This window comes from Podarcis bocagei (genome assembly GCF_964188305.1).
Source record: "Podarcis bocagei genome assembly, chromosome: 5".
Classification (NCBI taxonomy): domain Eukaryota; kingdom Metazoa; phylum Chordata; class Lepidosauria; order Squamata; family Lacertidae; genus Podarcis; species Podarcis bocagei.
Window position 1 is genome coordinate 83,063,206 of NC_138129.1, and position 15,382 is coordinate 83,078,587.

Here is a 15,382-nt window from a genome sequence, read left to right on the forward strand (position 1 = left end):
GCCGCCATCTTGTTGGCGGTTGGCGGAGCTCGGCTCGGCAGCGTTCTCCCCGAGAGGCTTCCGCTCGCCCCGTCGCCGCTGCGGCCTTTGCTCGGCCAACCGCTGTTTCGGTGTGAGCGGGAGTCGCCATGGCCAACAACTGCCCCGTCGTGGGCGCCGGGAACTGCCACCAACAGCAGCAGCAACACCAGCAGCAGTCGCCTCAGCAGCAGCCGGGAGGCCAACAGCAGCAGCCGCCGCCTCTCCCGCTCCCGCAGGCCGGCGCCGTTTTGTCGCCTCCGCTGCCGCTGCAGAGCGCGGGGCCCAAGCCGGCGGCCTCGGGGAAGCAGGGCAACGTGCTGCCCCTGTGGGGGAACGAGAAGACCATGAACCTGAACCCCATGATCCTCACCAACATCCTCTCCTCGCCCTACTTCAAGGTGCAGCTTTACGAGCTCAAGACCTACCACGAGGTGGTCGACGAAATCTACTTCAAGGTGAGCCGGGAACCGGGAAGGAACTAGGTCCTTTCGGAGGAAGCCGGCGAGATTCTTGGTTCGCTCATCACCGCGTGGCCGAGCAGGGCTCATCTGGCCTGGGCCCAAAAACATAAGGCTCTTCGCAGCTGTCTCTTCCACAATCCAATCCCATACTATTTTTAATAATAATGAATACTTTATTCCAGTCTCGCCATCAAAATGGGAGATGTTGACCTATTTCTTCCCACGGTCGTCAGAGAGAAGGCTATGTAGTTGTAATGTGGCTACTTTTTTCTTTGGGAAATGGCTATGCAATTCTTTGTCTCAATCCAAACTCCAGATCTCGATCTTTCTCTATCTCTCTTCCCACCCCCCAATATCTTACCAGTCAGACTTGTATGTTGGTTGAATTTAGAAACTTATTGCCAGCGCTGCGTGTGTGTGAAAACTGGCAATTGCACTGGGCAGCATGTTCACGTCCTCTCCCAGCCAAAGATCTAAAGCAGGCGGTTGATGAATTCAGCAGGAGGTAACCAGCACGCTGCATTCTCTGTTACGTTGGCTTTATACCAACATAACACTGTCCTGCTAATCTTAATGTTAATAGGTTAAAATTTGAGGCCTACTAGTTAATTTTGGCTGTCTTAAAATGGAATTCTAATACGCTGTGTATTTCAGATGCTGTGAGTAAAAGCTGTTTAGTTTGATCTGTGTGACCCTGCTTTCAGTCATTCTTATGGCTGCTAACAGTCTTTTATTTATTAAATCGGGGTTCTGTAACCTGGAAGATTAAGACTGTCATTTATTTTCTATGAACCAATTTAAGCTTTGAAACGTTACTGTTCAGGTGTGAGCCTGAATTGCGGAGCTAAACACAATGATGGGAAACCTGTGGCCTTTCAGGTGTTTTTGGAGTCGATAAACATATGGAGAGCCACAACTTCCCCATCCTTCACCCAGAACCTAGCCCACCACTTAGATATCTTAAAATTACCTAAATTCACAGTGAAGTAATGTCATTTGGGACCAACCAGATTGTCACAAAAGGGGGCAGGGGGGGTAAACAGTTCAAAAATTGGGCTAATGATGTAGCCATTTATTATTCTCCAACCACACCCCTTTTGTGTATCATAACTGATTAACAGATCTGAAGAACTCAAAAGTACCACATGCTTATGACATTTTGGGTAGTCTCAATAAAAGTACTATCCAACTAGATTTTTGGGGGGGGTTCTTACAGACAGATATAGCTACTGTTGCCTTTTAAATTCACTTATTTTTCTGTACTTTCTGGCCCTTTTCAAATAACTTTTGTATGGGACTTGAGGGAATACAGGAGGAAGGACTTGAATTCTCCATAGGTTACATTGTTTCTCCTGAATCACTTAGCGTACTTTGTTATAGAATAATTTGATATGCTCAAGACTTTTCGGGGGGAGCACAAGCAGAAATCAAGTGGGCTGTTAGATTGGGCTATTGAATTTAAATTAATTGAACTCATAGATAAGTGTGTTTATGTTCCAAGTTTTTCTCCACTTCTGTTCTCTTAATCCATGTCTCCATAACATCAAATATAGGGAAATCAGATCTATCTGCATTTTCCAGGAGGCATTACAACCTTCGGTTAATTTCATTGGCTTTTTCTCTTGCTGATCATTCAGTGGTTATAGTGTGGCATAGTGTGACTCTTTTTACCACTTAATTTAAAAGCATCAAAACCTCATTCTTTTTAACTAGCAAATGATTTATTTCTAGAGCTTGTAGGGTCCATCTGCATTTAATCGCCTCACTTTCAAAAAATGCTACCTTAAGCAAAATATTGATTATTGATTCTTTAATTTCTATACCACTTAATATACAGTGGTACCTTGGTTTACAAACTTAATCTGTTCCAGAAGTCCGTTCTTAAACCGAGGTGTGCTTTCCCTAATGAGGCCTCCCGCCACCGGTGCCCTTCCAAAGATTACCAAAATGTAAGATATACTTGCCAAAAATGTCAGTTATATCTGATATGCTGGTTACCTTGGTTGTTAAGAGCGTGGTGCTGAAAACACCAAAGTCAAGGATTTGATTCTCATATGGGTGCATATTCCTGCATCGCATGGGGTTGGACTAGATGATCCATGGGGATCCTTCCAACTCTGTGATTCTATTATTTTATTTTACAATGTCTATTATTTGATTAAGATTTGCTTTCCTCATTTTTTCCTTCCTTTGTTTTTTTTTTTCATACTGTCTCCTTTACCCCCAAAGTTAACTTAAAGCAACATTTTCAAATAACATGTTTCATTCATGCTTAAATTAAAACATAGGAAACATGGGGAAAGCTATTAAGTTTCTGTAATTTGTCAGTCAAAATTGTCTTACATATGTAAATCATGTATATTGGAAATACTTCAAATAAATAACAACAAGTTGAAATTGTTTTCATATGAAGTGTAGAGCAATCACGTTTACTCAAATGTATGCTCTTTATTACACTGAGATTTACAAGCTTCTTAGCATGGATAAAATTGCAACCTTGGAGATGGTTTCAATGTAATGTGAAACCATGCTGTACTGTGAACAAACAGTGGCGAGCCTTAGAATCATACTCTTTGTCCTCTCCAAGCTTTTAATCATTTTTCAGTTGAATATGTGCACAGAGCAAAGTGGCACCTGTAACACTGAAGTGGGAGCCCTTCCCACTGTGAAGATAGCATAGAAAACCTGGACTAGATTGAGAAGAGCACGCACTGTACAATAATTTCATGCCTGGAACTCGGTACAGAGATGGGGTGGTGAAGAGCCACAACATGTTCTCTTCCCATGTATCCTGGAGCAAATTATGCTACATTATTATTATTATTATTATTATTATTATTATTATTATTTATTATCCCATCTATCTGGCTGGGTTTCCCCAGCCACTCTGGGTGGCTCCCAACAGAATATTAGAAACATGATAAAATATCAAACATTAAAAACTTCCCTAAACAGGGTTGCCTTCAGATGTACAGTCATACCTCGGGTTGAAGTAGCTTCAGGTTAAGTATTTTCGGGTTGCGCCTCTCGGTGACCCAGAAGTAACGGAGCGCGTTACTTCCAGGTTTCGCCGCATGCGCAGACGCTCAAAACGACGTCGTGCGCGGAAGCGGCAAGATGCGCAGTCGCGTGTTACATTCTACTCAGGATGCGAATAGGGCTCTGGAACAGATCCAGAGGTACCACTGTATTCTAAAAGTCAGACAGTTGTTTATTTCCAGATAGAAGGGCGTTCCCAGGGCGTGCACCACTACCGAGAAGGCCCTCTGCCTGGTTCCTTGTAACCTCACTTCTCACAGTGAGGGAACTGCCAGAAGGCCCTCAGAGGTGGACCTTAGTGTCTGGGCTTAACGATGGGGACAGAGACGCTCCTTCAGGTATACTGGGCCGAGGCCGTTTAGGGCTTTAAAAGTCAGCACCAACACTTTGAATTGTGCTCGGAAACGTACAGCTTGGGAAGAAGCTATATTGTAATGCTTATAGGCTTTGATGGTCATGGTCCACACAAGAGTCAGTTCTTCAACAAATGAACTCAAAAGTCCCTTTAGGTAATGGCAGGGGTCCATTAATAGCTGATGGTTATTGTGTATATTGGCAGGAGCCCCTAATTTCTGACCTTTCTGAAGAATGGCTTGTTGTCTTTTACAAAGACTTTGAAAATAGTCAGATGTTTTTCAAGTTTGGTGCAATAAGAACAAGCTTCAGAAAGCCTCTGAAGTTCAAAATGACATCAATGACAAAATATTCCTCCCCTTGTCATAGGCACACATTAGTGTAGAGCCAAATTTTAGCTGGTTACTAGGACCAGCCAAAATTTGTGGACCCCTAGCAAACAGAACTACTTTCTCCATTCCTTGGCTTCTTGCCTAAGTCACCACTACTTTGCACAACCATACACTTGCCATTTATTATTCATGATTAGAATTTACAAATACTTAATATAGAATACCAAAGTGATGGACATAAGATAAACAAAATTAAATGTATAATAACTGAGCTAGTATAATTTTCTTGAAATAGAAAATGAAAGGTAGGTAAGATATTAATAATTGAATAGCTGAGCACTTTGTAGAGAAAGATAGAGGGCGTAAAGTAGAAAAGTGATAACCAGGTGACATCACTGCATGATTTGTCTGAAGAACAGACTATTGTCTCCTGGAGCCTCTAGCCTATCAAAATTTACCAATCATCTCATAGGCCATAATAATAAATATTAGTTGCAGTGCTATATTTGTATTCTGAAAATGTAAAAGCCAGATTGACAGTCAAATCCTGCATGTTTATTTAAAAGCAAGTCAAAAATATTTGACAGAGCTTATTCTCAAATAATTGTGCATATGTGACATGACCTTAGTTTTAAATAGATATTAACAAGTACAGCTCTAGCTCATTTTGTATTGGACTTGGGGTTGAGGAATGATTTGTCCTTACTATTTGCTGAGGGCGGGGGCAATAGGAATGGGTGTGTCGATGACACACTGTGCTTAGTACAGTCTGAGTTAAAATGTAAATCTAAAATGATGATAGGTTGATTAATTGCTTTATTGTTTTCAGGTTACACATGTTGAGCCTTGGGAGAAAGGCAGCAGAAAAACAGCAGGCCAGACAGGGATGTGCGGAGGGGTAAGTAGAAGTACGTGCCTTCTGAAGTTTTTTATATGGTAGCTAATCATTTCAAAAATGCAACGCTGAACTCAGCAGAAAATTTAGTGTCGTAAGCTCTAATCAATTTAATTGATAGATTATGCCACTAAAGCCTTAACTGACTGGTCATTGTGGGCATATTTTTTTGAAGTTAGCATGACTGATTTGCTACTTGTAATAGGGAACGAAAAAGAAAATGTTGGATTCTAAACAATGCAAGACAAGTGCATATTATTGAATTGTTACATCATAAAATGTTCACAAATAGTTCAAAAATAATTCCCAAGTAAAGTTTTGAATTTCAAAAAATATTATATATAAACCATGCTAAATCTGCTTAACTTTCACGCCTCACAATTATTTCATTCACTTGAAATTCTTTGGTTATTATTTTTAAAAAATTAAGATTCAGATCTCAATCAGCTTAGGCCATTGGGAAGTTTCCAAGCATTCCTGGTTTGATAGTTGGAAGTGGAGACTAAATCCAATCATACCTCCTCCACAAATATTGTAGGCCTAATGTCTGGATGGGGCTCTTCAGCTTCAGGAAATGTTAGTGCAGTCACCCACTGCTCCGCAACTTCTAAGTGAATCAGATGACCTTCCTTAAGTGTTGAGCTTACAAACTTGCAGGAAAAAAATCATTAATGTTATATGTACTGAAGTGAAAAGTATTTCTCTTCAGTGTCTTACTCTCTAGTGTTAAATGATTTGTATTTCTCTTCCTCCTAATCTCTAAAGGTGCGTGGTGTTGGAACTGGAGGTATAGTGTCTACAGCCTTTTGCCTCCTGTACAAGCTATTTACCCTGAAGCTTACCCGTAAGCAAGTGATGGGGTTGATAACTCATACGGACTCCCCCTTTATTAGGGCCCTTGGATTCATGTATATTAGGTAAGTAGCCATATACTTAACTGTCAGCTAACTTTGTTGCAAAAAATGTTATTAAATTTACACAGTCTCTTTGTACTTCAAGGTACACACAGCCTCCAACTGATTTATGGGACTGGTTTGAATCCTTTCTTGATGATGAGGAGGTATGTCAACAAGGGTAATAATTTACTTTCTTTTCTTTCTGAAATCTTAAGTAAAGTAACTTTGAGATGAACTTCTGTATGTTGGAAAACAGTTTTTAACCATGTGAAAAGTAAAACCTTTCTCATCTTTAATGGTTTGCAAACTTGCAATGAACAGAGACTACGGGACATTCTTACACCCTTAAAATAAGTTGGAATTGAATATATCACCAACCTAACTGCTTGGGGGCAAATGGAATGCATACTTGGAAAGATAACTACAGTATGGGACAATATCTCTATCTTTTAACCAAGTATGAAACCTGAAAAATCAGGTGGGTGTTTGTTTGTTTACGTGAAAGTAAATGGACAATGACGAAGGAGAATTGAATGGGGCATCTGCAGTCCAACAGCATGTGAACACAGCTACAGTCTGTAGTTGCTTTCTAAAATTTTCAATTGATAGCATTGCCACTGAACTAGCAAATTGCTTTTAACCTCTTAACTTTCAAATAGTGATAATAAGGCCATACAGAAACTGCTGAAAGGGGTAATTTCCTCCAGTGCACATGTGCTATTTTTAGTGTGGATTCTCTTTTCAGCAGCATTTTTACCACAAATCAATCTGCTTCTCAGATTTCAGCCTTTGTCCTAAGTACCGTATTTTTTGCACCATAACACTCACTTTTTTCCTCCTAAAAAGTAAGGGGAAATGTCTGTGCGTGTTATGGAGGGAATGCCTACGAGTGGCATGCCTACGGATTTTCCTCCTCTAAAAACTACATGCGTGTTATGGTCGGGTGCGTGTTATAGAGCGAAAAATACGGTATATTTTATGTTCTAGGAACTATTGAATTTTGCCTCTAGAAGTAGTCATTGATGAGTCATACTAATACCTTGCAGTGTAGTTTGCTAGTTACTGCCACAGTAAATGTTTAGATCCCATGCAAAAAAAGACCTTTAGGGATCCAGTACACAATCGTAATGTCTCGCTTAGACTACGCAGTGCTCTTTTTAAGGTTACATGAATATTTTATGCTTGTAGTTTTTGCTCTAATGGCATATATTTTGGCTTCCCATAATCTAGTAATACACAATGGCATTCTTGGTTCCTGTTCATTAACTGCTTTATGATCACTTTGGCCTCTTTTTCATGTAACTAATTAAAACTGTAGTAACACAGAAATATCATTTCTACATATTAACATTTCTCTCAGTTTGCCACTGTTGAAGATGTGAAAGCAGTTCAGCATTGTGTCTCTGGATGTATCTAGCTAAATGTTGTTAGTGCTTTGACTTTTTCACTGATGCTCTTATTTTTGTATGTACCACTTCGGGTACTACATTTAAGCCAGTGTTTTATTTTCTTCTTTAGATCTCTGTGCAGCAGTTTTGTTTGGAAATACTGTATATCTGAACACTTAAATGTGTGTGAGTGCAAGCAATTTTACATTGAGATTTTCTCTTCCTGTTTTAGATAACAAATCTCACTTTCCTTGTGTGCTTGCACTATAGGTTTGGGCCTGACAATAGCTGACTAACATGTCCTGAGCTGTGAGAGGGCATAGCAAGAAGGCCTTCATGCGGTAATGACCCTTTTCCGAGACAATGGTCATCATGGATTATGCGTTTCCAATTATTTGTTCCTTTATTTATTTTTTTGCATAACTCTAAATTAGAAACCTCACTGCTTCATGGCAGTTGGTTTGCTATTGCTTCCGATTTAGGCAGGGTCCATTTTCTACTACAACTTTTTCTGGTCATTTTTAGACAGGAAATAGTCATCCTCAATTGTTCAGTTGTGACCACAATCCTCAAAAATGAGAATTAATGTCAAGCAAGTTACGATCCATTTTGTGGCTTAACAGTAAAAGATGGTAGCATACAAGCCAGCTGTGTAAGCAAATGTTACACTAATCTGTTGAGACATGAGCCCTTTACTATTTGGCTGCAGGATTGGTATGCACCTGCATGCATATGCATTAAGTCCAACTCCCACTCTATAACATAGGGCCAAATGCAAAGGTACAAGAGTTGAAGTTCTTAGGCAACTTATTTACCAGCAAAAACAACTAAGCCGTCATATTTGAGACTTGAAAGATGGCAATCAGTATAGTAGCATTTGTTCTAAAGGAAACTCTAGATGGTTTCTTACATTCAGAATTTGTGTTCTGTTTTGTGTTTGTTTTTTGAAGGACCTTGATGTGAAAGCAGGTGGCGGCTGTGTCATGACCATTGGAGAAATGCTGCGCTCTTTTCTAACTAAGCTGGAATGGTTTTCTACGTTATTTCCAAGGATTCCTGTACCAGTACAAAAGAACATTGATCAACAAATTAAAGCCAGGCCTAGAAAAATCAAGAAGGATGGCAAGGAGGGAGTAGAAGAAGTAGACAGGCATGCGGAACGTAGACGTTCAAGGTTATACATTAACTTTACAAAATAAGTTACTTAATTTAGACGTTCTCATCCTATAATTTCACATAATCAAAACTTTTTGTAGTTATGTTTGCAGTGTGGTCTTCTAAATGAGTAATAGCATTTATGTAGTACTTTAGATAGCTTCACATACATTATCTCAATAATCCTTACAATTTCTCTATAGGAATGGTGGTATTCCCATATAGCAGATGAGCTACACTATGTTTTGTTTAACTTAGTGTATATGGCTAAAGTAAGAGTCTGCTGGCACAAGTACATAGCCTTTTATCTAGGGTGGGTTGATTCTAGGCATTTATGGTTTTCCTTCTTTTCCTTACCAGATAGGTATGGTCCACATGTGTTTTAAAATTATGAGGTGCAAATGCATACTTGGAACAAGACATCATTTAATGTTTATTATCCAGAATATGCACTTTTGCTTGGCTGGAGCTAGCGTTCACCTAGACCAATAGTATTTGCAAGAATCCTAGCAACCATCAAGTGCTAGGTAGTCTACCTGAAACTATCCAGTGGTCTATCAACAGACCATGGTGTACAGTTTGCTTACTACTACTGTACTACAGTTTGCCTACTACTAACACCAGCTGTAGAGCACTTTATTAGTATTTATGCAGACCTCTAAAAATATTGGATGATTTGGTACACTTGATAAGTACAGGGAAATAGAATGAAAAGGGTATACAAAGTACAGTGTGAAAGTTTGCTGAAACTCTTGTTGGAAAAATTCAATTTCTTAAGCATTTCTTTTCATGTAGGTCTCCAAGAAGGTCCTTGAGCCCCAGGAGGTCACCTAGAAGATCAAGAAGCAGAAGTCGTCATCGTGAAGGCCGTGGGTCATCCAGTTTTGATAGAGAATTGGAACGGGAGAGGGAAAGACAAAGACTAGAGCGAGAAGCTAAGGAGAGGGAGAGGCGAAGATCCCGAAGTTCTGATCGGGCATTGGAGCGAAGACGAAGTAGAAGCCGAGAGAGGCACAGAAGTCGAAGTCGTGATCGAAAAGGAGACAGAAGGGACAGAGAGAGGGAGAGGGAGAAAGAAAACGAACGTAGTAGAAGGAAGGAGCGTGACTATGAGAAAGAGAGAGGTGTTGAAAGGGAAAGAGAGCGCTCTAGGGAGAGAGATCGTTCTAGAGAAAAATCAAAGGACAGAAAAAGCAAGAGTGAAATCGATGAGAGGAGACATAAAGATGAAAAAGATGAAAGGAAACATAGGGATGATAAAAGAGATTCCAAGAAAGAAAGGAAGCATAGCAGGAGCCGAAGTAGGGACCGGAAGCATAGGAGCAGAAGTGTGAGTAGGAATGCTGGGAAGCACAGTAGAAGCAGGAGTACAGAGAAATCAAGTAAACACAAAAGTGAAAGCAAAGAGAAATCAAATAAGCGAAGCAGAAGTGGAAGCAGAGGAAGAACTGATAGCGCTGAAAAGTCCCGAAAACGAGACCTTAGTCCCAGTAAAGAGAGATCACGAAAACGTAGCAAAAGCAAAGAACGTTCCCATAAACACGATCACAGTGATAAGGACCACTCAGACAAACATGATCATCAGAGGAGCCAAAGTACAGAACGAGAGAATCAAGAAAAACAATCTAAAAACAAAGATGAGACTGTATGAATGTTCAGAAGTGGATCACATTGAATCCTATAAATGTTTTGAAATCTTGCTTATTTTTTCTTACAGTTGAAATTGTGCAGTAGTTGATAAGCACTCTTCTTCAACCTCCCTCTAGGCTGCAGATTGTCATTTCCTATTTTGAGTAGGGAAGTGCCTTTGTAATCCCGTTAAATGCGTTGACTATTTCCAGCCCATTTGTTTAGTTAAATTCATGATGCGAATCTGTTTGTGCATTTTTTTTATTGTTCAAATGTTTCCAAAATGTACAATCTGTACATACGTCCTGAAACTGTTCTAATCCTTTTGGCATGGTTTGCCATGTTGGTTAAATTTGTATACGGCAATAAAACTGCCACTAATTCTACTTTGTTTTATAGATGTGGAATTATGGTTTCTATCTTTGACTTAGCATGGCTGTGCTTTGCATAATAGTATGGCAGAAGCTCTTAAGGATGGATCTTGAACGTGTATTATATCTAAAATATTTATGTGCATTGAACATCCATGAAGGTTGCAGTTCTAGAACTTGTGTCCATTTGTACCTCTTGTCCTGGGAAAGCATTTAAAATACATTTTATTTGTGAAACTAAAGAAAGTGTTGCATTTAGAGTAGGCTTTTCAAGGAGGTAGCAATTTAAGGCAGGGGTTTAGGCTTTCCTAAGGTTTATGTTGTAGTCAGTGCTACCTCATAGGAACACTGTTAAGATTTATAAGCCTATCTACCATCTCTACATAGACTTTCTGGCTAGCTTTTATTGCTCATGTAAATATTATTTCACTATGATATCCCCAGGGTTTTCATTAAAACTGTTGTGCCACTGCCCTGTGCTTTATGAAACAACCATAGACTAACAAAGGTGAAAGTGGCAGAATCAGGGAGGAGACAGGAAGATGAAAAATAAGGTCAAGCAGCAAACTTAAATTTCAAGCTTCCAAATAATTTTTTATAAATGAAAAGTAAAGCATCTTCATAGTGTTTTTTTAAAATGCATAATGTGTCTTTTTTTTTTTACAAAGACTGTGGTCATTGCTTGAGATGAAGAATTTCTCTCATGCAACAGAAAAACTAGATAATTTTTTCCAAACACTGATTACTTGTGAGATAATGTCAAAATGCAGTATTGAAAGAGAAATCATATCACAACAGTTCATTTCTGTTTGGTAGACTTGTTCTAGTGACCTGTATAAGAAATATAAAATCTCTGGAATAAAGACTGGATTAATTTATTTGTGGCTATCCCCACTTGTTCATTGCCAGCTGCAAAAAATCATTTTGGGCTTATTACTCATAAACAGTAAAAACACCAGTTCGTTGTGTAACAAGCAGGTCGCCCATCATATCAATGGAATGGTAGAACTATTTGGCAGGCCGGCTTCCCAGTTGCGAGTACAGTGGTACCTTGGTTCTGGGAGTCCATTCGACTCCCAAAACCATTAGAAAACCAAGGCGCAGCTTCCAGTTGGCTGCAGGAGCTTCCTGCACTCAATCTGAAACCATGGAAGCCGCATCAGATGTTCGGCTTCCAAAAAACGTTTGCAAACCGGAACACACACTTCCGGGTTTGCGGCGTTCGGGAGATGATTTGTTCAACAGCTAAACCGTTTGGGAACCAAGGTACAATTTTTTAAAAATGCCTTTTTATCTCTGGACTTCATTTTACCCTTTCAGCTCACTAATAATTACCAAGCTCTTGGATCATAAAGCTTAATGGTGAAAATAAGTTGCCCCTCCTCCAAAACATAAAAGAGAAAAGCTGTATCTTGAACATGTTGTGGTAGTTGGCATTTGTCTTAGAGCTGGCAGTTTGTCTCATGTATTATGAAAAGGCTGTCAGTAATGGCTCCCCGTAAGAGAAGGGCTATCAGCCTTGTGTTGTGGCAATGCCATAGCAGGTAGAAAGCTGGAATATAGAAAGCTCCTTGTCTCCAAGACTGATGACTAGCCATCCTGATCTAATACGTGCTGCAGGAATCAATACAAATAATGGGAGCCAGTTGTGATGGTAGAATGACAAGAGGTTCTCCTTGGTAGTGAACAAGGAGGTTGCATTAGCTGTATCAGTCTCAAGGACGGACATGGTAGCCAGAGTGGTGTATTAGCCAAGGAACTGAAAGCCACAACAATAGTATTAAATCTCAGTCCAAACACAAAACTGACTGAAATAATACTCTGATAAGTCTTACCTGCTTGGTTCATTCTCTCTTTTCCTGTAGCACTTGGTAGTGTTCTAAACTTCGCTTTCCTCTGTAAATCACTGGAATATTATTCAAAATGTTTAAACACAGCAATTTAGATTTGAGTGACTTTATTTTTAAAACTTCGTCTCATTTTCATCAATCCTACATGGGTAAAATGTAGCTTCCCAGCATTTTAGTTTGTAAAATGAGAAGTGCTGGGACTTGATCCCCTTGAGGACCGTGCAACCTTCCTGATGATAGGGGGGGTGCAGGGGGACTATTTTGACTCCTAAAGATCTTCAGGAAAATGCATAGGATGATGGTAATATTAGTAGACTAGAAACACTTGTATTGAAAATACATTTGCAGCTTGAGCCTTGACATCAAAAGGTAGCTTTTGACATCTACCAATATTTAGATTGGTAATTACCTCTTGTGGAGATTGCGTGAATCAATGTTTACCTCATGGTCAGGGTTGAGAAACTTGTGTAAGTTTGAGAACCAATTCCTCCAGAAACAAAAGTGATTGGTGTTTTGTTGCTGCTGCTGATTTCCTTAAATGGCTGAAAATTGCTTTCTTGTTCCACTAATGAACGCCTTGCTATAATCTGAGTGACACTGTTTGATACAACCCAAACTTTATTGACTATGATATATTTCTTTGCAAAAGGTATGGAAAATAAAACAGTGCAATTTGGCCTCTGATAAAATTGATTTAAAAAAAATAGAAAACCCCAAAAGATATTGAAAAGAATTTTCAGCTTAGGTAAAATATATTGATTTATTAGACAAGGAATTTGATACACTTACCCATTCCTACTGAACTTCCAGAGCATGTCACTAGAAAATGAAATGCAAAATTACATATATATACAACTGAAGGAATCATTGAATGGTGCTTTCTAAAGTGGATTTCCCAATGTAACTTAGAAAAAAAGCATAACCAATTTGTTTTAATTTAAAGTGATGGTTTTAACTTGAAAATTTAAAAATGCAATGAATTGGAGTTTGACTAAGATTCAGTCAATAAACATGCTTCTAAATGGCTAGAATTGCAACAATAGCTGTTTTCAGAATAAATACCAATATTACATTACCTGTATGGAGAATGATTAGCAATTTCCCCACAAATCAGAATAATTCAGATCGGCAAGCACATGTCTGGACTGAGGGGAGGGGATCATTGACAAGCTGCTATAAGTATTTTCTAGAAATACTCCACTAGCCACTGCAGTATCGGCAGCTCTATTGTGTTTAAAGGTAGCTACGCAGAAACCATAGTCCATGCAAAAACGAGAGTCTTGCAGGACCCTAAAGTAGAATACATTTATTTTGGCGTAAGCTTTTATGGATGAGTTGATTTCATCAGATGCAACAGTGGCTAAGATGAATAGAATGGAATCATGCCCACACACCTTCAGGTAGAGACAGTTGCCATGCCACCATAACCCATCACCAAAACTGGCTGACAATGGCATGGAGATTTCATGTGATAAGAGCTCTGGGCAGCAGCCACCAAGTGTAGACTGTTTCAAGGAGTTTCCACAGTTTTAATTTTCTTCACTTCCACTATCTTGAGGCCCAGCTTCTGTCCCCTTTTGCCATTACTGCCAAAGGCCCACAAGTCATTACCTGAATATATCTTCTTAGGACAAAATGCAGGTTTTGATCCCTCGCTATCAGTTACAGGTGACACCACAACTGTATAGACATCGCCACAGGGTATCTCGGTAATATCACAATAAGTCAGGTCTGTGTTTGGTGTACAGGTGAAATTTCCTTTTGAGCCATAAAGATCTGTACTATAGTTGACTGAACCTTTGGATGTCCGCCAGTATATTCGTATGCCATTGTTGCCCAGTCTATATAGCTTAACCCCAGAAGGGCAGCAAGCACCTAAAGGAGGAAAACAACCAAGAACACTGAATTCAGTTTGCTCATTCCTCTTGGGGGATAGACGAGAAAGTGGTCAGATTTCTTTTTTATCAATTGAAATGGAGAAAATTTTCAGAATGTCCTAATAAAGTACTGTAGGTTCTCTCAAAGTGTAAGCTTTCAGGAGTTGTCTAGGACAGTGTTTTTCAACCTTTTTTGGGCAAAGGCACACTTGTTTCATGAAAAAAATCACGAGGCACACCACCACTGTGTGCGGAGAGGGAGATGTCAGAGCCCCGCTGCTCTCTATGGGGAACCGGATGAGAGCAGACCGCCTGTCCGCTCTCATCCGATCCCATCCGATCTGATCCCCACCCAGGACGGATGGGAAATAGGGCGGACACAGTCCGGCGCCCGCCTAGTGGGCGAAAATTTGACTTTTTTTTTTTAAAAAAAAACCTTAGGCTTATTTTTACTCATGACAATATTTGTTAAAAATATTACATCTGCCTTTGATAAGAGAGAGTATCATATTTTTATAATGTGGAAAAATAAACTCTACAGACATCCCAAGTTGGCACACAGGTGCTTTAAAATAACATCCTCTCACAGGATAATTCCAAAGGGGTGCTTTGCTCCCACCCTGTTTACCCAATTATTCTTTAAACACACTGGACTGCATGAATGGGTATAAGACGAGAATACCTAAAAACAGTAAAATGTTTATTTTCTTAGAAAAAAAAGAGGGATTCAAACTGATTGTGGTCACAACGTCCATCTGTTTAACCTTGAAGTCCCCCCCCCCCGCGCGCTCTCCTTCCCCAGCGCCTCTCGCTCCCCGGAGAGGCCGCCCAGCGCGGGGCTCTCGCCGTCTGCCTGCCTGGCTGCCTGCGAGCTCGGCGGGCAGCACCTCCGTCCGCAGCGCCCGCCTCGCGGCTCTCGAGTGGCGCTCGCCCGGGAGGACACGCCGGAGCCCGGGAGCTTCTTCCTCCGCCCCCCGGAGCCGGAGCGCCGCTTGGAGTGCCGAGGAAGGAGAGCGCGCCGGGGGGGGGGGGAAACTTCAAGGTTAAACAGATGAGAGCCGCGAGGCGGGAGCTGCGGATGGAGGCGCTGCCCGCCGGGCTCGCAGGCAGCCAG

At 40.4% G+C, this 15,382-nt stretch overlaps 2 protein-coding genes across 14 annotated transcripts in view; one reads left to right on the top strand and one right to left on the bottom strand.

Annotated features, from left to right (window-relative positions):
* Positions 1 to 11,419, top strand: PRPF38B (pre-mRNA processing factor 38B). Of its 5 annotated transcripts, XM_081195018.1 has the most exons (6): positions 1 to 476; positions 5,037 to 5,105; positions 5,868 to 6,019; positions 6,102 to 6,162; positions 8,337 to 8,560; positions 9,337 to 11,419. In XM_081195018.1, the coding sequence occupies exons 1-6, from the start codon at positions 129 to 131 to the stop codon at positions 10,190 to 10,192; spliced, it is 1,710 nt and encodes a 569-aa protein (XP_081051144.1). In that variant the 5' UTR covers positions 1 to 128; the 3' UTR covers positions 10,193 to 11,419. The 5 variants fall into 5 exon arrangements, with proteins under 5 accessions (XP_081051144.1, XP_081051145.1, XP_081051146.1 ...); XM_081195019.1 differs by lacking the exon at positions 1 to 476 and having other exon boundaries at positions 5,037 to 5,115; XM_081195020.1 differs by lacking the exons at positions 1 to 476; positions 5,037 to 5,105 and having other exon boundaries at positions 6,001 to 6,019; positions 6,102 to 6,176.
* FNDC7 (fibronectin type III domain containing 7) overlaps positions 11,147 to 15,382 on the bottom strand; it is a 22,731-nt gene continuing 18,495 nt past the window's right edge. For 6 of the 9 annotated variants that reach the window (XM_081194987.1, XM_081194984.1, XM_081194990.1 and 3 more), the window contains one exon: positions 11,147 to 14,266. In XM_081194987.1, the coding sequence (XP_081051113.1) occupies positions 13,902 to 14,266 (365 nt within the window). In that variant the 3' untranslated portion in view covers positions 11,147 to 13,901. The remainder of the gene's footprint in view (positions 14,267 to 15,382) is intronic. The other 3 variants (XM_081194988.1, XM_081194985.1, XR_014008343.1) reach the window with 2 other exon arrangements.

What these genes read in the sequence shown, in the direction of transcription:
- PRPF38B (XM_081195018.1), top strand. Translation starts at nt 129, where the DNA reads ATGGCCAACAACTGCCCCGTCGTGGGCGCCGGGAACTGCCACCAACAG. An exon ending in TCGACGAAATCTACTTCAAG is followed by an intron (nt 477 to 5,036) that starts GTGAGCCGGGAA and finishes TATTGTTTTCAG; the next exon opens with GTTACACATGTTGAGCCTTG. An exon ending in CCTTTCTTGATGATGAGGAG is followed by an intron (nt 6,163 to 8,336) that starts GTATGTCAACAA and finishes TGTTTTTTGAAG; the next exon opens with GACCTTGATGTGAAAGCAGG.